This window comes from Ovis aries, chromosome 15, assembly GCF_016772045.2.
Source record: "Ovis aries strain OAR_USU_Benz2616 breed Rambouillet chromosome 15, ARS-UI_Ramb_v3.0, whole genome shotgun sequence".
Taxonomy (NCBI): Eukaryota; Metazoa; Chordata; class Mammalia; order Artiodactyla; family Bovidae; genus Ovis; species Ovis aries.
Genome location: NC_056068.1, coordinates 34,549,525 through 34,574,960, shown reverse-complemented (window position 1 = coordinate 34,574,960; position 25,436 = coordinate 34,549,525). Strand labels below are relative to the sequence as shown.

Below are 25,436 nucleotides of genomic sequence, written 5' to 3'. Positions count from 1 at the left end.
ACTCAGCTTTCTTCACAGTCCAACTCTCACATCCATACATGACTACTGGAAAAACCATAGCCTTGACTAAACAGACCTTTGTTAGCAAAGGAATGTCTCTGCTTTTGAATATGCTATCTAGGTTGGTCATAACTTTCCTTTCAAGGAGTAAGCGTCTTTTAATTTCATGGCTGCAATCACCATCTGCAGTGATTTGGGGTCCCCCCAAAATAAAGTCTGACACTGCTTCCGCTGTTTCCCCATCCATTTCCCATGAAGTGATGGGACCAGATGCCATGATCTTCGTTTTCTGAATGTTGAGTTTTAAACCAACTTTTTCACTCTCCTCTTTCGCTTTCATCAAGGGGCTTTTGAGTTCCTCTTCACTTTCTGCCATAAGGGTGGTGTCATCTGCATGTCTGAGGTTATTAATATTTCTTCCGGCAATCTTGATTCTAGCTTGTGCTTCTTCCAGCCCAGCATTTCTCATGATGTACTCTGTATATAAGTTAAATAAGCAGGGTGATAATATACAGCCTTAGCTTTTCCTATTTGGAACCAGTCTGTTATTCCATGTCCAGTTCTAACTGTTGCTTCCTGACCTGCATACAGGTTTCTCAAGAGGCAGGTCAGGTGTTCTGGTATTTCCATCTCTTTCAGAATTTTTCACAGTTTATTGTGATCCACACAGTCAAAGGCTTTGGAATAGTCAATAAAGCAGAAATAAATGTTTTTCTGGAACTCTCTTGCTTTTTCAATGATCCAGCGAATATTGGCAATTTGATCTCTTGTCCCTCTGCCTTTTCTAAAACTAGCTTGAACATCTGGAAGTTCATGGTTCACGTATTGCTGAAGCCTGGTTTGGAGAATTTTGAGCATTACTTTACTAGCATGTGAAATGAGTGCAATTGTGCGGTAGTTTGAGCATTATTTGGCATTGCCTTTCTTTGGTATTAGAATGAAAACTGACCCTTTCCAGATTCACAGAAGAATTGAGTGGAAAGTAGAGAGGATTCCCATCTATCCACCATCCCCCTTAACACACACAATCTCCCCAGCTATCAGCATCCTGATACATTATTTGTCACCATCAATCAACCTTCATTGACACATCATAATCACCCAACGGCCATAGTTTTTATCAGGGTTCACTCTTGGTGTTTTACATGCCATGCTGTGCTCCTTAGTCTATTAGTCAACTCTTTGCAACCCGCATGGACTGTAGCCCACCAGGCTTCTCTGTCCATGGGAATTCCCCAGGCAAGAATACTGGAGTGGGTTGCCATGCCCTTCTCCAGGAGATCTTCCCAACCCAGGGACTGAACCCAGGTCTCTCACATTTGCAGTGGATTCTTTACCATCTGAACCATCAAGGAAGCCCCTTACATCCTATAAGTTTAGACAAATTTATTGTGATATGTATCTACCATTATAGTTTCAAAGAGAATAGTCTTACTGCCTTGAAACCCCTGTGCTCTGCCTATTCATGTGTTCCTCCTGCCTGACCCTTGGCAACCATTGTTTTTTTGGTTTTTTTTAGGATATCATATAGTTGGAATCATACAGTATGTAATGTTTTCTTCCACTTAGCAATATGCACTTAAGTTTTCTTCATGTCTTTTCATGGCTAGATAGATCATTTCTTTCTAGTACTGAATAATAATTCATTGTTGGATGTACCAGTTTATTTATGCATTGCCCTGCTGAAGGACATCTTGGTTGCTTTCTAGTTTTGATATGCCATTTTTAGGTGAGGAAACGGAAGCACAAAGTGGTTAAGTAGTACATAGCCATAAGTGGCAGGTCTGGGATGCAAATTTAGGTTTCATTCCAGAAATCACAAACTGAGGGGTGTAGGATCTCTCTAAACATTCAATAGGTGGACCCCACCACTGAGTTGTGGACAGGTGCAATCTTAAACATAGCAGTTTATTGATTCCTTACTATGTTCCCAGCTCTGTGCTTTGGATCCACTTTTCATAAAGCTCTTATTTAATATCCACAACAGCACTTTGACAAATGTAAATTTACATATGTGGAGAGAGAGGCTCAGAGAGATTAAGGAGCTTGCCAAAGTCACATAGTCAGTAGCAGAATCGTCACAGGCAGCTTGACTCCCAGAGCCCACAGTCTTAACCATGCTATTGACATTACTTCCCTTCCTGTGGCTCTTATTTTTCATCTTCCTTAAAGGTTACTCCAGAATCTCTGCTTCCATCTCAGGGGCACACCATCTACTAGCCTGGGGAACCTCTTGGCCATCTCTGCAAAATGAAGAAAACTATCCTTGCTTACCTAGCAGGAGTTTGTTGTTGTTGTTCAATCCCTCAGTCATGTCCAACTCTTTGCAACCCCATAAACTGCAGCACACCAGCCTTCCCTGTCCTTCCCCATCTCCTGGAGCTTGCTTAAACTCATGCCCATTGAGTCAGTGATGCCATCCAACCATCTCATCCTGTCATCCCCTTCTCCTCCTGCCTTCAGTATGTCTCAGCACCAGGGTCTTTTCTAATGAGTTGGCTCTTCGCATCAGGTGGACAAAGTATTGGAGCTTCAGCTTCAGCATCAGTCTCTCCAATGAATATTCAGGATTGATTTCCTTTAGGACTGACCAGCATGATCTCCTTGCAGTCCAAGGGACTCTCAAGAGCCTTCTTCAAAACCACAGTATTCCAAAAGCATCAGTTCTTCAACACTGGGCTTTCTTTGTATCCAACTCTCACATCCATATGTGACTACTGGAAAAACCATAGATTTGACTTTATGGGCCTTTGATGGCAAAGTGATGTCTCTGCTTTTTAGTATACTGTCTAGGTTTGTCATAGATTTCTCCCAAGGAGCAGGCATCTTTTAATGTCATGGCTGCAGTCACCAACTGCAGTGATTTTGGAGCTCAAGAAAATAAAGTCTGTCACTGTTTCCATTGTTTCCCCCATCTATTTGCCATGAAGTGATCGGATTGGAAGCCGTGATCTTAGTTTTCTGAATGTTGAGATTTAAGCCCGCTTTTTCACTCTCCTCTTTCACCTTCATCAAGAGCTTCTTTAATTCCTCTTCACTTTCTGCCATAAGGGTGGTGTCATCTGCATATCTGAGGTTATTGATATTTCTCCTGGCAATCTTGATTCCAGCTTGAGCTTCATCCAGCCCGGCATTTCACATGGCGTACTCTGCATATAAATTAAATAAACAGGGTGACAATATACAGCCTTGATGTACTCCTTTCCCAATTTTGAACCAGTCCATTGTTCCATGGCTGGTTCTAATTGTTGCTTCTTGACCCGCAAACAGGTTTCTCAGGAGACAGGTAAGGTGGTCTGGTATTCCCATCTCTTTAAGAATTTTCCATGGTTTGTTGTGATCTACACAGTCAAAGGCTTTAGCATAGTCAATGAAGCAGAAGTACATATTCTTCTGGAATTCTTTTGCTTCTATGATCCAATGGATGTTGGCAATTTGATTTCTGGTTCCTCCGCCTTTTCTCAATCCAGCTTGGACATCTGGAATTTCTCTGTTCACATACTGTTGAAGCCTAGTTTGGAGAATTTTGAGCATTACTTTGCTAGTGTGTGAGACGAGTGCAATTGTGCAGTAGTTTGAACATTCTTTGGCATTGCCTTTCTTTGTGATTGGAATGAAAACTGACCTTTTCCAGTCCTGTGAGTTTTCCAAATTTGCTGGCATACTGAGTGCAGCACTTTCACAGCATCACCTTTTAGGATTTTAAATAACTCTGCTGAGTTTTCCCAGAGAAGGCAATGGCACCCCACTCCAGTACTCTTGCCTGGAAAATCCCATGAACAGAGGAGCCTGGTGGGCTGCAGTCAATGGGGCCATGAAGAGTCAGACATGACTGAGCGACTTCACTTTCACTTTTCACTTTCATGCATTAGAGAAGGAAATGGCAACTCACTCCAGTGTTCTTGCCTGGAGAATCACAGGGACGGGGGAGCCTGGTGGGCTGCCATCTATGAGGTCGCACAGAGTCAGACACGACTGAAGTGACTTAGCAGCAGCAGCAGCAGCTGTTTTGCAAATTTGCTGATATATTGAGTGCAGCACTTTCACAGCATCATCTTTTAGGATTTTAAATAACTCAGCTGGAATTCCATCACCTCCCCTACCTCTGTTCACAGTGATACTTCCCAAGGCCCACTTGACTTCACATTCCAGGATGTTTGGCTCTAGGTAAGTGATCACACCACTGTGGTTATCTAGGTCATTAAGATCTTTTTAAAAAGATAGATAAATATAGTTCTTCTGTGTATTCTTGCCACCTCTTCTTAGTGTCTTCTGCTTCTGTTAGGTCCATACCATTTCTGTCCTTTATAGAGCCCATCTTTTCATGAAACGTTCCCTTGGTATATCTAATTTATTTGAAGAGATCTCTAGTCTTTCCTATTCTGTTGTTTTACTCTATTTCTTTGCATTGATGCCTGAGGAAGGCTTTCTTATCTCACCTTGCTGTTCTTTGGAACTCTGCATTCAGATGGGTATATCTTTCCTTTTCTCCTTTACCTTTCACTTCTCTTCCTTTCTCAGCTATTTGTAAAGCCTCCTAAGACAACTATTTTGCCTTTATGGATTTCTTTTTCTTGGAGAAAAAGCAGCAATTCAGTCCAGCAAAGATTTCTTGTCTCCTTTGTTTATGCCTGCATAGTTTCCTGGATGTGTCTCAGCCACCACACTTACCATGTGCTTTATACAGTTTATTTCGTCAGGACCCATGTCATTTCCAGACACATAGTAGAGATGCATATAATTAGGATATAGCTTAAGCTGCTGAAACAACAAAGATGACTAAAAGTACAGTTTGTTTATTTCCTACATAAAATTCCAGGGAGGGCCCAAAGACTTGCAGGGAATAACAATACTGGGGATCCAGGTTCTTTCTATTTTGTTGCTTTGTGATCTTTAGTAAATAACTTCCATCACATGATCTAAAATTGTTATATTAGTTTCCTATCACTGCTGAAACAAAGTGCCACAAACTTAGTGGTTTAAAATAACTAGAGGGACGGGATGGCAAAGGATGGTGGAATGAGAAGGTGGCTCAAGAGGGAGGGGATATATGTGTACTTACGGTTGATTCACGTTGTTGTACAGTGAAACCAACACAACATTGTAAAGCAACTACCCTCCAATTTAAAACCAAACCAAAAACATACACACACCTAGAGCCAGACATCTTGGAGTGTGAAGTCAAGGGAGCCTTATAAGGCATTACTATGAACAAAGCTAGTGGAGGTGATAAAATTCCAGCTGAGCTATTTCAAATCCTAAAAGATGATGCTGTTAAAATACTGCACTCAGTAGGTCAGCAAATTTTAAAAAACTCAGCAATGGCCATAGGATTGGAAAAGGTCAGTTTTCATTTCAATCCTAAAGAAGGACAATGCCAAAGAGTGCTCGAACTACCGTACAGTTGTGCTCATTTCACATACTAGCAAAGTAATGCTCAACATTTTTCAAGCTAGGATTCAGCAGAACATGAACTAAGAACTTCCCAGGGTACAAACTGGATTTAGAAAAGGCAGAGGAACCAGAGATCAAATTGCTAACATTTGTTGGATCATAGAATAAGCAAGAGAATTCCAAAAAGACATCTACTTCTGCTTCATTGACTATGCTAAAGCCTTTGACTGTGTAGATCACAACAAACCATGGAAAATTCTTAAAGAGATGGGAATACCAGACCACCTTACCTGTCTCCTGAGAAACCGGTATGCAGGTTGGAAAGTAAGTTAGAACCAGCCATGGAACAATGGACTGGTTCAAAGTTAGGAAAGGAGTACATCAAGGCTGTATATTGTCACCCTGGTTATTTAACTTATATGCAGAGTACCTCATGTGAAATGTCAGGCTGGATGAAGTACAAGCTGAAATCAGGATTGCTGGCAGAAATATCAACAACCTCAGATACGCAGATGACACTACTCTAATGATAGGAAGTGACAAGGAACTAAAAAGGATCTTGATGAAGGTGAAAGAGAAGAGTGAAAAAGCCAGCTTAAAACTCAACATTTCAAAAAACTAAGATCATGGCATCCTGTCCTATCACTTCATGGCAAATAGATGGGAAAAAAAGTGGAAACAGTGCAGATTTTATTTTGGGGGCTTCAAAATCACTGCAGATGGTGACTACAACCATGAAATTAAAAGATGCTTACTCCTTGGAAGGAAAGTTATGACCAACTTAGACAGTATATTAAAAAGCAGAGACATTACTTTGCCAACAAAGGTCCATCTAGTCAAAGCTATGGTTTTTCCAGTAGTCATGTATGGATGTGAGAGTTGGACCATAAAAAAGGCTGAGCACCGAAGGACTGATGCTTTTGATCTGTGATGTTGGAGAAGACTCTTGAGAGTCCCTTGGACTGCAAGGAGATCAAGCCAGTCAATCCTAAAGGAGATCAGCCCTGAACATTCATTGGAAGGACTGATGCTGAAGCTGAAGCTCCAATACTTTGTCCACCTGATGCGAAGAACTGACTCATTGGAAAAGACCCTGATGTTGGGAAAGATTGAGTGTAGGAGGAGAAGGAGGGCAACAGAGGATGGAGACGGTTGGACGGCATCACCGACTCAATGACCATGAGTTTGAGCAAACTTCGGAAGACAGTGAAGAATAAACACCACCACCATTATCTTACAAGTGGCCTTCCAGGGCTAAGATTGAGGTGCTGGCAGAGCAGCATCCCTTTGCAAGGCTTTGGAGGGTAACTCTTTCCTTCCCTGTTCCAGCTTCTAGAAGCCATCTGCATTCCTTGGCTCATGGCCACATCACTCTGACGGGTGCTTCTGTAACCAGTCTTCTTCTCTGATTTCCTGCTTCTGCCTTTCCCTTTATGGACTCTTGTGATTACCTTGGGCTCACCTAGGGAATGCAGGAATATCTCCCTATCAAGATCTCTAAGTTAATCACACCTGCAAAGTCCTCTATGCCATGTGATCCACAGGTTCTGGAGATTAGAAAAGGGATGTCTTTGGTGGCCCATTAATCTAACACAGATGGCCACTCCAGCTCCTGTCATTCACCCTTATTCCAACCAATGGGGAGGAGGAAAGGAGAAGTCATAACCAAGAAGTTGCTTACAAAGTCCTTCCATTCATACGTGAAAGTTCCATTCAGAACTTACTCACATGGCCACAGATAGCTGCAAGGAAATCTGGAAAATGCAGGCTTCTGGTTGTGTTTCAGTCTAAAAATTATATTAGTAAACAAAACAGCAACAAAACAAACAAACAAACATATGCCACAGAGGTGCAATCAGGAAACTCCAGACTATAGGAAACTCTGCAGGACAAAACCCCCAGCTTTTGTTTGGCCACGCCGCAAGGGTTGTGGGATCTTACTTCCCAACCAGGGATTGAGCTGGACCACAACAGTGGAAGTGCCCAGTCCTAACCACTGGACCACCGGAGAACTCCCTAAAAAATCGAGGTTTTGTTTTTCAATTAATAAATTACAAAGGAAGAAAGATATTGAAGTTAGATTTACAGGGGCTTAAAAAGATGACCCAATCACAATGTGTAAGCCCAATTTGGATCATGGGTCAAGCAAACAAATAAACAAATAAAAACGTATCTGAGATAATTGGAAATTTGATTATTGTTTGGATATTTGGTGGTAAAAGGAGTTACTATCAATTTTTTAAGTAGCCTGATGGTATTGTGCTTATGACAACAAAAGTTCTGATCTTTTAGAAATACATAATCAGATATGCACAAGTGAAATGATATAATGTCTGAAATTTGTTCCACGACAGGAGGGGAAAAAGGGGACAGTGCACGAACAGGTCAGCTTTGGATATGAGCTAATGGTTGTCAGAGCTGGTAGCCAGGCTCTTTACACTGCTATGTCTCTTTCTACATTTGAAGTTATTCATAATTTCAAAAAACTGTAAAAAAAAAAAAAAGGAAGAAGAAGGAATTTTGGTTAGGGAGGGAATAAGAGGCAGAGGAGGGGCTGAGTGGACAGGGAGCATATTTGATGGGTCCAGCATGACCCCAAGCCCAGATGTCTCTTCCCATGTTCTCCCCACCTCCCTGGCCTCTGGGACAAGCCACTGAGCCCCCAAGCCCAATCAGCTAAGGAGGGACAGTGAGACTAGAGACTTCTGAGCCTGGCAGATCAGAGGTCAGATGTCAGGGCAAAGGTGGCCACCTTTTGACCACAGAGAAACCAAATCAATGTCAGCCCCTGGTGACCTTACAATTGCCCATGCCCAGCATATGGGAGTGTCCTTGCTTAGAGGGCATGAAGTGGGGGCAAATTCATCCTTATCTATTCAGAGAATCCTGGGCATTAAGGGCCCTCAAGAAGCCATCAAATCCTTTCCCCTGTCTCCAAGATCTGGGCTTCCAAGAGCTGGCCAGATGTGTAGAACCAAGAGACCAGAGTTCCCAACCCAGGGCCTCCATAGCTAAGCCTTCGTGAGCCCTGGACAAGTTGCCTAGAACCCTGGGCCTCAGATTTCTACACTATACAGCAGGGATGAATGTTGTTACTGGTGTTGGGGTGGGGCAGGGCCATGGCCACTGAGCTGGACACTTTGCTGGACCCCAGCCTTTTCCAGGGCTGCCTTCCACAGAGCTGCCTCCTCTGGCCTCTCCCAGCCCCCCCCCCCCCCCCCCCCGCCCTGCCCGCACCAGCCTCGCTGCATCTGTCATCAGCCTACTCTGCTCCCCTCCCCGGGCCAGGCTTTGTTTGGGGGCGACTGGCAGGCTGCCCATGTGCACGGTGGAGGCAGCGACACCCACTGCGGCAGACAAGGCTTCACGGCTATATGGTTTCCCACGTTTCCAGCAGCCTTGTGCCCGCCATGGCCCCCGGCTCCAAAAGGTTCAGAGCCCAGAATAACCAGGCCAGCCCCCACACTGCCCCATCCTCACCCCACCCACTGGTTACTCAGAGTTTCCATCCAAAGGGAGAGCTCGCCAGGCAAAAATAATTCCCAAGCCCCTACTGAGCACCGTGAGATGGGCCTCACTCAAGGATGCCACAAGCCTTGGCATATTGATCCGTTACAATTCTGAGAGATGGGCACCAGGAGTAGTCACGTTTGACAGCTAAGAAAGGTGAGACTCGGAGAAGGAAAGTGACTTCCCCCAAGGGAAGTGAGGGGCAGGGCCGGCATTTGAGTCTTTGTCCGTTGGACCCTTAAGTCCAGTGGAGGTGCTGGGAGCACAGCTCCAGGCACCAGTGACCCAGCTTCTGTGTCAAGGAAGAGCAGCATCATATTCTCCAAGGCCACATTCAGACAGGGCCTGAGAGAAGGTAAGCCACACCTTCAAGCAAAGCCGAGGACTGACATTCATGGCTCCCCAGTGCTCCTTGGAGTGGAGACCCTCATGTTAACTGCCTTTCCAGTCTGAGCATCCCCCTCACGCAGGGCTCCCTTTCACTCACCCCCGCCCCGCTGGGCCAGCGGACAGATCAAAGGAAAGGCCTCTGCTCTGCGTGCCAAGAAGGGAGCCCCAATAGGGAGGCAGGGAGGCCAAGCAGGCAGGGACCCCTGGCCAGACCCCTCCCTGAATGAGAGTAGAGACAGGAGGCCAATGTCTCTCTCCTTGTCCAGAGAGTGAGCCCCAAGTAGGGGTATGGAAGGATTCAGGGCCGGGCAACCCCAAGCACAGCAAACACTCTGGTTTGGGCTCCAGTCCAGCCTCTCTTTCTGTACAAACTCGCTGTCCTCTTCCTGCAAGCCCTCCTTACACAACTCTCTGCCCACGACTGAACCCATTGTCCTACCTGGGAAACTAGTGGGCTTCACCTCAGAAGGGGGGCCCATTTATCCTTCTGGGGGGTCTGAGACCACAGGTGTCAAATGACCAGAGGAACCCCAGATAGTGTCTGTCAGCCACATGGGGACATCCTCTGGCCTGGCTTGGGCTGGTCTCTAAGCCTAGAATGTTGTTCCCTTCAGTAATCCTACTGGGCAACTCTGCTTACCCTCCAACACCTCAGGAAGAAGTATTCCCACACATCCTCATTGGGGCAGTCTTCACAGCTATCCACAGGAGAGTTCCTTACCCCTTTCAGGGGTGTTTTGAGGATTCACTCATGAGTCTTCCTCCTCCCACTTGACGGAACTCCCAGAGACCCTGTCTGAATCGGCTTCAGATCTTGCTGCATTGCCCAGCTTGGAGCCTGCAACCAGAGTGGCTGCTTATGGAGGAATGGAGGGAGGGGTAGGCCGGTTGGGGCACCTGGGCCATAAATCTCTTGCCCAAACTAAAGGGGAGACAGGAATCGAGGAGGCTTCATGAAGCAGGGCAGGATGTAGGGCAGAGACAGATGACAGATGTCCAGGGCAGCCTGGGTACCAGTCATGAGGCTCTCTGCTGTCTGTCTCTGCCAGGAAACCCCTGTCCTGGGCGCCACTGGCCAAGGGTGGGCAGGTTTGGGGGAGAGAATCAGGCCTCCCCCAGGCGCCCGACCTCCCCTCAGAGGCGTGTGCCTGGGGCAGCTGCTGGGGGCAGCAGCTGGTGTCTGTCCCTGGAGCCCAGCGGCTGTGTGTGCCTTAATCCTGGTTCCTTGGAGCCCCCAGGCTGGCAGGTGGGCTGATTAGGCAGAGAGGAGGCAACGGGATTGTGGGGAGGAACTGAGGCCCCTCCCCAGACCCCACAGCTGCCCACTGGATCCTGCCACGTGTGCCGGCCCTATGGCCGGGCCCCCCATCGCTAGCTCTTCCCTCGGCCCTGAGCTGCTCCTCCTCAACCCTGACATGGAGGCCTGACCTTCTCTCAGCAGGAAGACTCAGCTTAAAAAGTTCAAAGTAGAAACTGCAAGAAAAAGATGGATGCCACCGCCAATACGCCCACTTAGTATCTTTTTTCCTCGATGGAGTAGGGGAATTCCAGGTACATAGGTGGAGACAAGTGTTTACACTGAGACAAAGGTACAGATGTTGTTGTTCGGTGGCTAAGTTGTGTCCAACTCTTTGCAATCCTGTGGACGACGGCATGCCAGGCTTCTTTGGAGTCTTCAGGAGTTTGTTCAAGTTCATGTCCATTGAGTCAGTGATGCTATGCAACCTTAAGTCTGTGATGTATGCAAGGTATAGTTGTACCTGGCCTAGAATACGAGCATGTGGGACACAGGAGTGTTCCATAAGGTTGGTGTGCACAGTGTATAAGGTATACGTGTTTGTGAGGTATACATGGAGTGTGAGGTATACACATTGAATATGATGTGTAATGAGTGTAAGAAGCATGCACAGTGTAGACGATACGCCCTCTATATAGGATATACAGATGTATGAGGTGGGCATGGGGTGGGAGATACAGACAGAATGTGAGTCGTACATGCTGTGTGAGATGTGCCCAGAGTGTGACTGAGGTGTCCATGGGGTGTGAGGTGCACGCGGTGCGACAGATGTCCTTGGTGTCCATAGATGCATGGAGGGACGGCAGTGAGGGCAACGGCCCTTCCGAGGAAACGCGCCTGGCAGCTCTGTCCTTGGCCCTCCTGTGGGCTGTCATAGGCAGAGGAGACAGACAGACATCTGGTTTTTCACAGATCCTTACGTGCACAGAGTGGAGGGTGACTTGGAGAGGCCTCTTCCTTGACCTTCTGCAGCATCCACACCATCTTAGCGCAAGGACGATGCGCATACTTTGATAATATTATTTCTTGTGCCTGACTTAAATCTGTGATGCTTCAAGTTAAATTTGCATTTTAGAAATTATTTTTGAGAGTATATTCGGTGAGGATGGTGAACTCTCCTTTCATGAAGTTCTTCTCACCCCAGGAGCCTAAAGCACTCAGCCTGGAAGGCTAATTAGCACCTTCCAGAACCCTGCCTGCATTAGCACCTCTGGTCATTAAGCTCTTGTCACCTTATTTGTGCAGTTTAGTAAACCAGAGCAAGTTTGTACTTCAGACTTCAGGAACCTGGGTCCATGAAGACCTCTGTGCTCACCTGTGTGACTGAGAAAGGCTTTAATTACATTAAGGATAAGCTTGAAGGGCAAGAGACTGTATGAGTGAAATCCGTAGGTCTTTCCAGAAGCCAAGCATCAGCGGTTCAGAATCTGGGCCTCAGCTTTCCCTGCCTCAGTTAAACAGTCAGGGCTCCCATTAATTTCCCTTCCCTGGCTTCTCAGGGCTTGGAGAAGAACCTGGAGGTGGGAGGGATACCCAGAGACTGAGGTGTGCGTGCAGCGAGGTGCGCTTGGCCCCGGTGTGAGTTGGGGTAGGCAGGGTGAAAATCTGTGCAGCCTGTGGGGAGACATGCCCTTCCCTCCCCTCAGTGCCAAGCTCTCTCCCAAGCCTTCCACCCACTCTGTCAACACGCAACGCCTGGTACACGTGTTTCTGTGTGAACAAAGCATCACATCCTCACCTCACCCTGTCATTATGTCACCCATCCAAGCCATCCCCAAGCCCCATCTCACGCCACCCTCTCACCCTTAGCCTGCGTACACAGCATCAGACATTCAGGCCAAGGGCTCCTAGAACAGTGGAAGCCACACCTGTCTCTTCCTCAATGAATCATCTGCTTCTGGCGGAGGCAGTTATCCTAGAGAAGATGCTCAACGGTGATCTGTTCTCCCCACCCAGAACTTTCTTCCCCAGATGGGCATGAGGCTGGCTCCCAAGCCTCTTTTACCTCTTCGCTCAAATGTCACTGTGTCAACCTGACCCCTCTGTTTAATTCTGCCCTGGCGCCCCAGGTCCACTCACCCTGCTCTGCTTTCAAAATCTCTGTGCCTCCTAACCTACTCCATGATTTACTTATTAGAGTGCTTATTGTTTAGTCTGCCTGTTAGACTGTCAGCTCCACGAGGGCAGGGTTTGTTCTCTGCTTATACTTCCTGGCACAGAAGGTGCTGTGTAAATATTTGCTGAATGAGTGAACGAAGCACAGAGTGGATGGCCGGCACTGGGCATATGCCCCACTGTGCGCATACCACTCCATGAAGTCCCACCCTGCACACGAGGGGGTGCAGGATACACCCATCATTTGTGGTCTCCCTGTCCCCTTCCCTGTCCAACTCCCAGTTGCACCCCTTTTCTCCAACTCCCAGTTCAACTACTAGACTCCCAAGCCCTGTTTGTATGTGGGAGGCTGGGGAGTAGGGTAAAGTGGGAAATACGGCCACCTGTGGAGGATCTCTGGGACCCTGACCGTGAATCTAGGACCACATCTATTACTGTCCTCAACCCAGACTGGCCTCAGTTCAGGACTAGGGATCTCATTGGCAGAGACAGAACAGGGTTATCGAGGTGGATCCAGGGGCAGGAAGGGGAAGCTGGGAGGCAGAGGGGATCTGAAGCTGGCCGTCCCCCACCTGGCCCGCTCCTGTGTTCACCCCCTGACCCTGTGTCTTGTGCCCTCCCCCAGCAGATACATGGCCTGTGCCAGCCCCGGGGGAAGAGGCCACAGGTCCAGCCTGGGCAAGGGTAGGGTGCTTGAAGACCGGGGCAGGTGTAGGCTGGATTGGGTTTCCAGAGGCTATATATATATAAAGGCTGCCGGGTGCCTTGGAGCTGGCTGCTCCCTGAGGGTGCAACTCTGTGGGGCCCAGCCAGGCATGCATTCCTGCCCAGAGGCCGGCTCTCCATTTATAGCCGCAGGCAGGCAGGCCAAGGGAATTGAGGAGGGAGGACTGGAAAGGGTGGAGAGAGAAGAGAGCCCTCCCTCCCTCCCTGCTGCCAAAGGAGCCCCTCATTGTAAAGACCAGAAGCAAACTCGGGCAGGATGAGGTGTGCCCTTGCTCCAGACCACACTGCCCACCACTCTGCTTAGCCCTGAGATGGAAGGAGAGGTGCTGGGGGAAGCCCACTCCATAGGTCCCCCAGTCCGTTGCTGTTGGCCTCTCCCAAAACAAGTCCTTGACTAGACTCTACAATGTAAGAGCTTGGACTCTTTCTGCTTCCAGACTTGACATCTTTTTCCCTCTCTGCCCCCAAGCCAGCACTACAACTAAAAGGTCCAAGGTCCCTGGGCAGACACATTTCTCCCTAATCTTTTGCAACAGGGATGGGATGGTGGTGTTGGCAAACCTTTGCCAAAAGATGTGGTGGCATGTCCAAGAGAGTGACCCCAAGCAGGCATGGGGGCCAGCCCTGGAAAGGTCTGTAAAGGTCACCAAGTTCAGTATTTCCCAAGCTCTTCAAGCAGCCAAAGACTTGCTGCAAACAAAATCCCACTTGGAAGTCTAATAGAAAAATGGCATCATACCCCCAGAATGTGTATGCATTTTAAAACCATGCTTTCTAATTTCCAGAGAAGATGAAGCTACAAATCAAGTCAAAAACTGTCAATGGAGTTTAGATTTCTAAGCCAAAAGAGATAAAATATTAAATGTGTTTGGTAAGTTTGAACATGCAACATTTACTTATTGTAAAGGCACCTTGATGACAGCCCTGAGGTGGTTTTTATGAATGCAAAACACAAAAAGCAAAGTTCTGATCGTTTAAGTGTCAGAATCTAATATATTTCTGTGTTTTCTTTGCTTGCTCAGGTTTGAGAAGAATCCAGATCTGCATGAATAAATGGCTTGAAGAGCTTTACCTGGAAATCTCATGGTACCCTTCAATTAAAGACTTTGATTCATTTATCCAAGAAACATTTATTGAGTGCCTACTATGTGCCTACCTTCCCAGGTGGTGCAGTGGTAAAGAATCTGCCTGCCAACGCAGGAGACCTGGGTTCATTCCTTGGGTTGGAAAGATCCCCTGGAGGAGGAAATGGCAACCCACTCCAGTATTCTTGCCTGGAAAATTCCATGGACAAAGGGGCCTGTGGGCTACAGTCTATGGGGTCTCAAAGAGTCGAACACAACTGAGCACACACACATGAGCACACACACATGTACACACACAGACACACAGACAGACACACACACACACAGTGTGCCAGGCATTCTGCTGAGGCTTGAACCAGTGGGAAGAAACATTTATTTCAAACTAAATTACTAATATGATAACTATTCACATTCCTCATTGTAAATTTAAGTCAAAGGAAAAGACTCAAGTTTATTATAAGCACCAAATCTTCCTATAGTATGCTATGACAATATTGCAGCAGGCCATGCATATTTGATGAACTAAAGATCATTCTTCAGGCAGATGGACCTGAGTCTTTCCTGGGAAAAGTGACCCAGCATGAACGTCTAATCGTGTATGCGACAATCTTGTTCAGAAGAAATACATGCAGCCTCATTAATGACACTTTTCAAGATGTTCAAATATATGCATAGAGACTCAAGGCTATGAGGCCACCCATTCAATCATTTGACATTTATCAAGTTTCTACTATGTGACAGCCACTCTGATGGTTTCAGAGTATACCATGGTGAACAAAGCATCCTTGACTTCTTGGGGCCACATCAATCAATGAACGAACCAACTAAGAAGTTAAGAGTGGCTGTGCTAAGAAGAAAATGAGCAGGGTGACGTGACTCAGCTACCATAGAGAGGATAGTCAGAGATATCCCAAGCAGGCGAGTTTGAGCTGAGACCTGATATATAAAAAGCAGCCAGTCTTGGGAAGGGCTTGGCAGAGAAGCAGCAAGTATAAAGCATCAAGGTAGGACCATGCTCAGAGTGTTGGCAGACAGGAAAGAAGGTCAGGCTAGCACTGAATGATCGAAGGGGATGGTGGGTCCAGGCGCAACTGCAGAGATGGGCTAAGGCCAGTTCATGTAGGGCCTGATAGCCCAGGTGAGGAGATGATAGTTTATTTAAAATGCAATGGGAAGCTTTATGGAATTTGAAGTAGGACAGAAATATAATCCCATGTACATGTTTAAAAGATTATTCAAGCCGCTGTGTATTGAATGGATCCTACTGAGACAAGAGTGGAAGTGAGAGGAGGAACCAGGAGGCTATGGAGGGCATCCAGGCCAGCAGTGTGGCAGTGTAGTCCAGAATGGTTACAGTGGAGATGCAGAGACTTGAGCGATGTCTTAGAGGTGGCATGGTCAGGCTACCCATGGGCCTAGACCTCCCCTTTGACACTCCAGCCTCATAAACCCCCTCCCTACTCGACCTTTCTACCTGGATGTTGAAAATGCATTTCAAATATTGTGCCATCCTGAACTCTGGGTCTGCCACCTACAATCCTGCTCTTCTCCAATTCCATTCTTCCAGGAGTCATCCAAATTTCTCTTGCCTACATCCAATCACAAAGAAACTGTGAAGATTCCATTCCAGTGGTCAGCACCATGACCACCCAGATCTAAGCCACAATCACCACTCACCTGGATTATTTCAGTGGCCTCCTAGTTGGTCTCCCTGCTGCGCCTTTGCCCTCCATAGCCAGCTTGCTCCTGTTAAAATGTAAGTCAGATGGTAATTCTTTGCTGCTCAACCTTTCTGGTGACTTTCCATCTCAGAATACAAATCCTTTGCTCCCTCTCTGACCCCATATCTTACCACTCTCACATTTTCTCACTCTGCTTCAGATATACCAGCCTCCTTCATGTACTTTAAAGCTGATGAACAGTCCTTTCCCAGGACCGTTGCACATGCTCTTCCTTCTATCTGACTCCAGATAGCTGCTTCTGCCCTCCCTTCATTCTGGTCTCTGCTCAAATGGAATCAAGCTAGAGAGGTCTTCCCGGACCACTCCACATAATGAAATAATTTCCATCACTTTTTTCCCTGTCTTGCTTTATTTTCCTTCATTGAACTTATAACCTCCTGACATCATACATTTCCTTGCTTATTTGTTTATTATCTGCCAACTAACCCTACAGTGTGAGCACCATGAGAGCAGAGCCTTGATTTTGTTCATTGCTGTATCCCCAACACCTAGACCAGTATTTGGTACACAGTGGACACTCCATGAGGTGTGCTGAATGAATAAATGAAGATGGTGCTATGGAGTGAGAGGAGGTGAGCACTTCCTAAAGGGGGACCTTCGGCACTACTAGTGCCAGAGGTGTAGAAGTGGCAGAGAAGTAAAGAAGATAGGGCTCGAGAAGAGAAGAGAAGGACTAAATTCTCAGAGCACAGAGGGACAGTGGACAGCTTCCAGAAGTTAGTGGGAAAGGAACAAGGATCACTCTTGCTTATATCTTTGGGCTCCAGGGGGAGAGACCCAGTAGAGGTGTCTGGTCCAAGAGATCTCTAGCCCAGGTGTGGAGAGGAAGGTGTGGACTGAAGTTCCAGGAAGAGGCTGAGCCACCCTACAGGACTGGAGAGGGAGCCCACCCCAGAGCTTGTGAGAGAGCCAGAGTTCCAGAGTTCCAGGCTGCCTCTTCCTTCTATTACTAGTCTCTCCCGTGGTCCTGCCAAGAAGGCAATGGCACCCCACTCCAATACTCTTGCCTGGAAAATCCCATGGACAGAGGAGCCTGGTGGGCTGCAATCCATGGGGTCGCTAAGAGTTGGCACGACTGAGCGACTTCACTTTCACTTTTCACTTTCATACATTGGAGAAGGAAATGGCAACCCACTCCAGTGTTCTTGCCTGGAGAATCCCAGGGACGGGGGAGCCTGGTGGGCTGTCGTCTCTGGGGTCGCACAGAGTCAGACACGACTGAAGCAACTTAGCAGCAGCAGTAGCAGTCCGTGGTCCTGGCTGGGGAGAAATGCCCTGAGACCTTCACAGGAGCCTAGCCCTAAGACTACCTTGGCCTCCATAGGAGCTCAGTGCCCCAGCTGACAGCGGAGAGGGCTATAAGAAGCACAACTTCCAGCTGTCCAGCTGGTGTCAACGACAGAAGCAAGCCCTCTTGTTAGTATATCCTTGCACCTCGGACTGAGGGCTTCCACATCTTCGCTCTCTTTAGATTCTCACCGCCCCCCCCCCCCTCAACCCTGCAATCACTCTGAGAGATCGCTATTAATATCCTCAGATTTACAAAGTGGGGAAACTGAGGTTCAGAAGGAGATGTGACTTCCACAAAATCACACAGGGAACTGTGGGGTTCTGCTCATTGGTCTGCAAACTCCGCTCTCAAAGACTCCACCCTGAAGTCAGGTTCTCAGGTGGTCTCGGCGTTCTAAGCCTTTGTGCAATGAACTTTCCCTTTTTTCCCCAGCAGAAGAGACATCGCGGCTGAGACCCGCACTGGACATCTCCCTGCGGAAACGCGCAGGTTGAATTGGGCAGAAGTTTGTCTCCTTCCCTTCAGACTGGGACAGGCCCTGAGTTTGGAGAGATTGGCACGAAGCTTTGGCAGCGATCATCGACTCCTGTGTAGATGCGGCTGGGTTTCCAAGCGAGCAGAGAAAATGGGCCCGCGACCCTCTGAGTGATTCCCTTGGCAGGAGCTGGCCAAGTGGTACGACGGCAACGTTCAGTCTCAGGTTCCCCCACTTGGACTGAGTCTCATTTCTCGTTGCTCATCTTCCTGCCTCTGACTCTAGCTTTCTGCTCTCTTAATGTCTCTCAATGCCTCTTGGGTTTACCCCCTCACCGTCTCACTAACTTAGCTTTGAGTGTACCTCTGCCTTATCGCAGTGTGTCTCTTTCCAAATCTCTCCCGATCTGATTTCTACCCCTATCCTGCTCCTGGGTCCCCACAAATCAGTGGACCAAGGGGACCCCAAAGTCAGCCCAAAGGTAAGCGCGCGTTGCCAGCGTTTCCCGCGGAAACACGAGGAGTCCAGGGCTGGAGAAATTTGGAAAGAGTGTGCCCGGGAGCCAAGTGCAGTTGCGTTGGGCTGCCAGCCTCTGCCTTCCTCCCCGCCTGGGGAGGGGCCCGAGCGCTCGCGCGCGGGTGTCAAGGGGTAGGGGGCTGGCCAGTCTCTGGCCCCAGCTGCCACCCTGGGGATCCCAAGCTCCTCCCTGCTCTGTTCCTATTGGCCTCGGGCGCCCCCGCCCCTAGCCGCTAGCTGGGGCTCGGGGGCCCTTAGGCTACTACGGGATAAATAGCCCTGGGAGCCTGGTGTGAAGGTAGGGGTGGGGAGGCCTCAGGGCGCTGCCGCGGCTCTCCTCGCCGTCCGTCCCTCAGGCGGGACAGGACCGGGGAGGGTGAGGAACAGCTGGTTATACATTCAGACCCTCAGTGCTTTGCTCTCTCATTGCCGGGGCTCCAGAACCGCAGTAAGTTTCTGGCAACCCCTGCCGCTGCCGCTGAGGCTGGGCAAAGCCAGGACCGCGCCGCCCCACGCCGGGATATGGAGCTGCTGTCGCCGCCGCTCCGCGACGTAGACTTGACGGGCCCCGACGGCTCTCTCTGCAACTTTGCAACAGCGGATGACTTCTATGATGACCCGTGTTTCGACTCCCCGGATCTGCGCTTCTTCGAGGACCTGGATCCGCGCCTCGTGCACGTGGGCGCGCTCCTGAAGCCGGAGGAACACTCGCACTTCCCTGCAGCGGCGCACCCGGCCCCGGGCGCGCGCGAGGACGAACATGTGCGCGCGCCCAGCGGGCACCACCAGGCGGGCCGCTGTTTACTGTGGGCCTGCAAGGCGTGCAAACGCAAGACGACTAACGCCGACCGCCGCAAGGCTGCTACCATGCGCGAGCGGCGCCGCTTGAGCAAAGTCAACGAGGCCTTCGAGACGCTCAAACGCTGCACGTCTAGCAACCCAAACCAGCGGCTGCCCAAGGTGGAGATCCTGCGCAACGCAATCCGCTATATCGAAGGCCTGCAGGCGCTGCTTCGCGACCAGGACGCCGCGCCTCCCGGCGCTGCCGCTGCCTTTTACGCGCCTGGCCCGTTGCCCCCCGGCCGCAGCGGCGAACACTACAGCGGCGACTCGGACGCTTCCAGTCCGCGCTCCAACTGTTCCGACGGCATGGTAAGGCCAGGACCCTGGGCTAGAGAAGTGCGGGCAGCTCTTGGTATATCAGGAATGTGTTTACGAGAGGGCAAGGAGCTGGCCATCTGGTAGGGAGGGTTGGGCGGGGAACCTTCCAGGGAGTGGACCCCTGGTGGAGTCCACTGCCACCCCAAGCAGCTGTCACTGGGATGGCCTAGGGCTTTGGGGACGCACAGGAAGAATACGATCCACCCGATTGGGGGCACTGTTAGAACACTGCTGCGCCGACACGAAAATCTGCTTTTTCTCCTCTAATCCCTGTTGCCGAAATGCAGATTTGTGCTCCTGGGTGACTGTCTGCCCTCTGTTTGGCCCGGCATGCTGCAGACAGCTCCTGCCCACCCTTGCTCCCGAACCCAGTCAGATCCGGGCCCGGAACTCTCGTTGCTGAGATTTGGGGAGTTGGGGAGTCGGGGAGGGGGCGGCTGCAGGGAATGGAGCTCCTGCCCTGCGCAGTTCCCAGGCCTGACTCGGTCTTCCTTTCCATTTGCAGATGGACTACAGCGGCCCCCCGAGTGGTGCCCGGCGACGGAACTGCTACGACCGCGCTTACTACAGCGAGGCGCCCAATGGTGCGTAATCGCGCCTCCTTCCCCATCCCTTTTGAGCTACTCTGGCTTCTCTTTATCTAAGACCTCCTTGCCCCCATCCTGGGAGATGGTACCGGGAATGAAATACTAAGCATGTAGTTCCCTCCTTTTTCATCCTGAAGTTTCGTGGGATCCTCACGAATTCTGGCTGGCCCTCAGTTTCCCCGTCTGCCTCAAAGCACTGAACTCGGAGGTGGGAGACTTATGCACCCCCGCATACTAACCTACCCCTCCCCGCGCAGAACCCCGGCCCGGGAAGAGCGCTGCGGTGTCGAGCCTCGACTGCCTGTCCAGCATCGTGGAGCGCATCTCCACCGAGAGCCCCGCAGCGCCCGCGCTTCTACTGGCCGACGCGCCGCCGGAGTCGTCTCCCGGCCCGCAGGAGGCGGCCGCCGGGAGCGAGGTGGAGTGCGGCACCCCCGCCCCTTCCCCCGACACTGCCCCTCAGGGCCTCGCGGGCGCGAACCCCAACCCGATTTACCAGGTGCTCTGAGGGGTTGGGCGGCCTCATCGGGGGGCGCCGCTGCCCACAGGCCCGAGGGATGGTGCCCCTAGGGTCCCTCGCGCCCAAAAGATTGCGCTTAAGTGCCAACCACTCTCCTCCCAACAGCGCTTTAAAAGCGACCCTCCCGAGGTAGGAGAGGCGAGGGAACTGTTGTGTTTCCGCCTCCCGCACCCCAGGGCAAGGACATGGTCCTTCCCCCCCCCCCCCCCCGCCCCCCCTCCCCACTCAGCGCTCTTCCCTGAGACCCGCTGTGGTGGCCACTTGATGTTACTCCGTGGGCCAGAGCTGACCCTTGAAGAGCCAGGCCCTTCCTCTTCCTCGCCCCCTCCCCCATGGCGGGGTGGGGCCCACGCAGGCCTAAGCCCCGCCCCCAAGACCCCCGACCGCTTACAGGGGCGTGCCCCTCCGTTCCGGAGCCCCCTGGTGACTTCAGCTGTTTCCCGCCGCTCCCTTCCCAAGTGTTAACAGGTGTAACGGTAACCACTCCCACCCCCCAACCCCCACCCCCGGTTCAGGACCACTTTTTGTAATACTTTTGTAATCTATTCCTGTAAATAAGAGTTGCTTTGCCAGAGCAGGAGCCCCTCGGGCTGTATTTATCTCTGAGGCATGGTGTGCGGTGCGACAGGGACTTTGTATGTTTATACGGCAGGCAGGCGAGCCGCGGGCGCTCGCTCAGGTGTTCGAAATAAAGACGCTAATTTATACCGCGGTGGCTCCGGCTTTCGCTAGGGTTGGGGACTGGATTTTGACAGCGAGGGAAATCCGCAAACTGGGCCAGCTGTACCGCAGCGACCCCTGTAGGCGGCAGACGGACTGCAAGGAGGAAGCTTGAGGCCTTTGGGAGGAAGGGGCGTGTATGTTTCTATTACGTGAGGAGGTTCTGACCATAACAGCTCGTCACAGCACACAGATCAGTAGTTCTCCTGTCGGGATGGATATTGGAGCGATCTGAGCAGTTAATAAAAGGTCCATGAGATTCTGATGTAAAATATCTGCCCCCCAGATACCCCCAGCCAGGTACCGGTATTTTTCAAAACTACTCAGTTCATGCCGAAGTGCATACCTTTGAGAATCACGCCCCTCCAGACACAGAGTGAAGCCAGGTATGGTGTCCAGAAGGATCCCTGGAAAATTATGTCTTCCAGATGCCACTCGAAATCCTCATAGGTATCATAAGGGGCTTAGAGCATTATGAGGGAAAACGAAATGAGTGTAAAGGGGTACCTCCAGGCTCTCGGTGATGGGTGTGATCACGAAAGGACAGCAGGGAAGGCCAGGCAGGCACAGACACATCTACTGTCGGATCTCATAAGAAGACACGGGTCCAGAGCCTGCAGGGAGAGGGGAGCGTGCACAGCTGCATCGTCACAGGTGGCATCAGTGCTGGTTTCAAGCTATAAACACTCTGAGAGCTGAGAAGGGGCTTCTGATTTAGTCAGGGTGCTGGAGAGGGCTTCCTGGAAGAGGTGCCACTTGAACTGTGTCCTGAGGAACAAAAGAAGACGACGCATGCCCAATGCCACTGACCTCCCCTCACACACATACACACGGGGGACACACAGACATACTCAGGGAACACACACACATAGAAGTACCTCTGGGAGGGCACCCCGGATGGATGGCTTGGCAAAAGTTCAGCCCAACCCCAACCCCTAATTCACATACACGTGTCACCAGGACCTCAATGGCTCCTATAATCCCACTACTACAAACGTTTTTTTCCCTGAAAACCTTATAGGCCCACTTTCAAGGGCTCCTCTCACCCAGGAGGGGCAGATGTGAAGAGTGCCTGGGGAATGCAGGCAATACATAATGGCAGAAGGAAGAGTCGGGGTTCTGCTCTCTGCTCTAGGAGAGCCTCAGCTCTCCCCCGTGTAGGGCCCCTGGGGAGCCACCCAGGGCTCTTTGCTGCTACTAATGATTCTCCACTTTTCATCTGGCTGCCACCCCAGATGTGCCTTGGGGTTCCTTACACTCCCTTGAGACCCCTTGGGGCTCATTCATGAATTTATTCATTCAAATGATGCCAGGTGCCAGGCTGGGTGAAGACAGAAACTCGTGGACACAGTTCTGACCTTGGGATGCACCCAGACATTTTGGGAGGCTGGATCTTTTAGCAACTGGTTACACGGTGATGAATTAAGTGCTAGAATGGGGACGTACGTGGAGAGGAGTACAGTAGGAACAGAAGGTATAGACAGCAAGCAGCCCCTAATAAGAATCTTGAAGGAGCTGGCCAGGAAAGAGCTGCCAAAGAAGGATGCTCCAAGCTAAGGATATAGCAACGGCCAAAGGCCCAGAGGTGACAGAAGGTAAACTATGCCTTCACACAACGGGCTAGAGGTGAGATGGGGAAAACACAGAGGTGGGGCCACAATGGACCTCAATTAGGCTTTATCCTGAAGGCCATAGGGAGCCACAGACGAATCTAACCAGGGGAAGGATACAAAGAAATGTGTATTTTAGGAAGACCAGTCTGCGCTGGCAGAATGGATAGGAGGGAACAAGACTGGAGGCTTGTCAGGAGGCCACCAGGGTTGCTCAGAGGAGGCATGGTATGGCCTGAACTGGGGTAGTGACTGGGGATGGGAGAGAAAGAGGAATAGAGACAGTGGTGCCAGATAAAGTGTAGGTGTTGACAGGACACCGGAGAACCTTGAGGGCAGAGTTCCTACCTTCACAGAGCTTAAAGAGGGAAACAGCCACTAGACAGAGACTCAAGTGATGTTAGAAATGGTGGGTAATATCATAAGAAGAAACAAAGGGAGGGCGCAGTGGGAGATGATGATGGAGTATGAGAGAGTAATCCAGCAAAGGGAGGAGGAGACAGAGCTTCTGCACTAAGGAACCAGTAGTTTAGAGGGTTATGGGCTCCTGTATATAAGAAGAAGGCCCCAGTAGCCTATAGGGTTACTACAGCCTATAGAGAGCTAGTGTGCAATTTGAAAAGGGGGTCTCCTCTTCCCCAAGGATGCTGTCCTGCACAAGGGTTCACGGCTAGGGACAGACAGCAGGCTGGCCTTCACCCCTCTCTCACCCTCACGGCCAGGTGCACTGAACTCTTCACAGAGCCTCGTGTCTGGAGGCCCTGAGGAAGGCGGGAGAAGGAGCCAAGGGTGACCCTGGACTCTTGTTTGCTTCAGGGTGGAAGGTGGTGCTGTTACAGAGATAGAGGCCTCTGCAGAAGAAGAAGCAGGCATGGGGGCAGACTTAGTCAAGGACACTTTGGTTACAAGTGACAGAAACCCAATTCAAACAAGGTTAAACCCTACAGGGAATATGTTGGAAGGACGAAGGGCCGTTCACATAAGGGAGCAGGGCTGCAAGCACCACAGCACCAGTGGGCCTTGAGAGCTGGGACTGGAGCCCCTCTTGCTCTTCGACACACCTCCTTCTTGCCTTCTCTCTCTCTCCTGGTCCATATTGGTTTTCTGCAGCAACTCAGGGGGTTACCTCACCATTTAACTCTACTTTGAAAATTCCCAGAAAAAAACTTCAACTAGATCAGCTTAAATCATGAGGGAAGATTTGAACCCATGCAGAGAGGTTCCAGAGATTGCATGCTTAGTGGCCCGGCCCTAGAGCCTCTGCAGAGGAAGTAAGGAGAGGAAGAGAGCATGTCAGGATGCAGGGGAGTAGCTAGAGAGTAGCCACCAGAGTGGCTCAGATGGTGAAGAATCCACCTGCCAATGCAGAAGACCTGGGTTAGATCCCCGGACTGGGAAGATCCACTGCAGGAGCCCACGGCAATCCACTCCAGTATTCTTGCTTGGAAAATCCCATGCACAGAGGAGCCTGGTAGGCTACATTCCACGGGGTTGCAAAGTCAGACGTGACAGAGTGACTAACACTTTCAGCTAGAGATCAAATCACCCCATGAATGATGGGGTTTGAGGTCCCCTCCTGACCTGTTTTTCATCCCAGTTCCCTGGGCAGGGCCAGAAGTGGGGGACATCTAGCTGAACCCCATTTGCAGTGTAGATGAAACATCCCTGCTCTTGGGGCCATTTCTGCCTGGGCTGGATCTGAGGAGACACTGGGCCATGCTCTCCGTAGAGGCATGTGTGTGTCTGTACACACGTGTGCTCACACAACAGCACACAAGTCCTCAGAACATACCGTCAAAGCTGGTATTCCTGGAAGCTAAGGACATTTAAGCTTTAGGTCCGGTCCTGTCCCTGGCATAAAAAGCCCTAGAAATAGGTTCACATGGTTTAGTTTTTTTTTTTTCCACATATTTCAAAGTAAAATATTTTAGGAAACTGGTTATGACCATTGTTTCTATTCTGACTTCCTCCCTCATGTTGGGTGGCATTTATGGGCATGTTGAGGTCCTCTCAAGAGGTGTACAGCTTGTTTGGGTATAGTGGAATATATTTAAAATAAATGAAATATAAAACAGAAGCAGTAACAATGAACAATGAAATAAATTACAATGATTCTGACATTGAGAAGACAATTGTACCCCTAACATCTACTTAGATCATACCAAATGGAGCTGTTACCCTCGTAAGTTCAAGGAATTTTTCTTAATTTTGAACAGGCTGCATTCTTCATATTTAAACCTGTCTTTCTTATCAAAGCCCATCTGAGAACTCTTTTAGAATTAATAAGCCCTTTTACA

The 25,436-nt window shown here is 49.8% G+C and overlaps 1 protein-coding gene across 1 annotated transcript; it reads left to right on the top strand.

Moving 5' to 3' along the window:
- The first annotated feature begins 18,721 nt into the window (after positions 1-18,721).
- Positions 18,722-21,516, top strand: MYOD1 (myogenic differentiation 1). Its single transcript, NM_001009390.1, is given in 3 exon segments — positions 18,722-19,693; positions 20,208-20,286; positions 20,547-21,516. Coding segments are annotated over 3 exon segments (960 nt in total). The 5' UTR covers positions 18,722-19,063; the 3' UTR covers positions 20,798-21,516.
- The last annotated feature ends 3,920 nt before the right edge of the window (positions 21,517-25,436 follow it).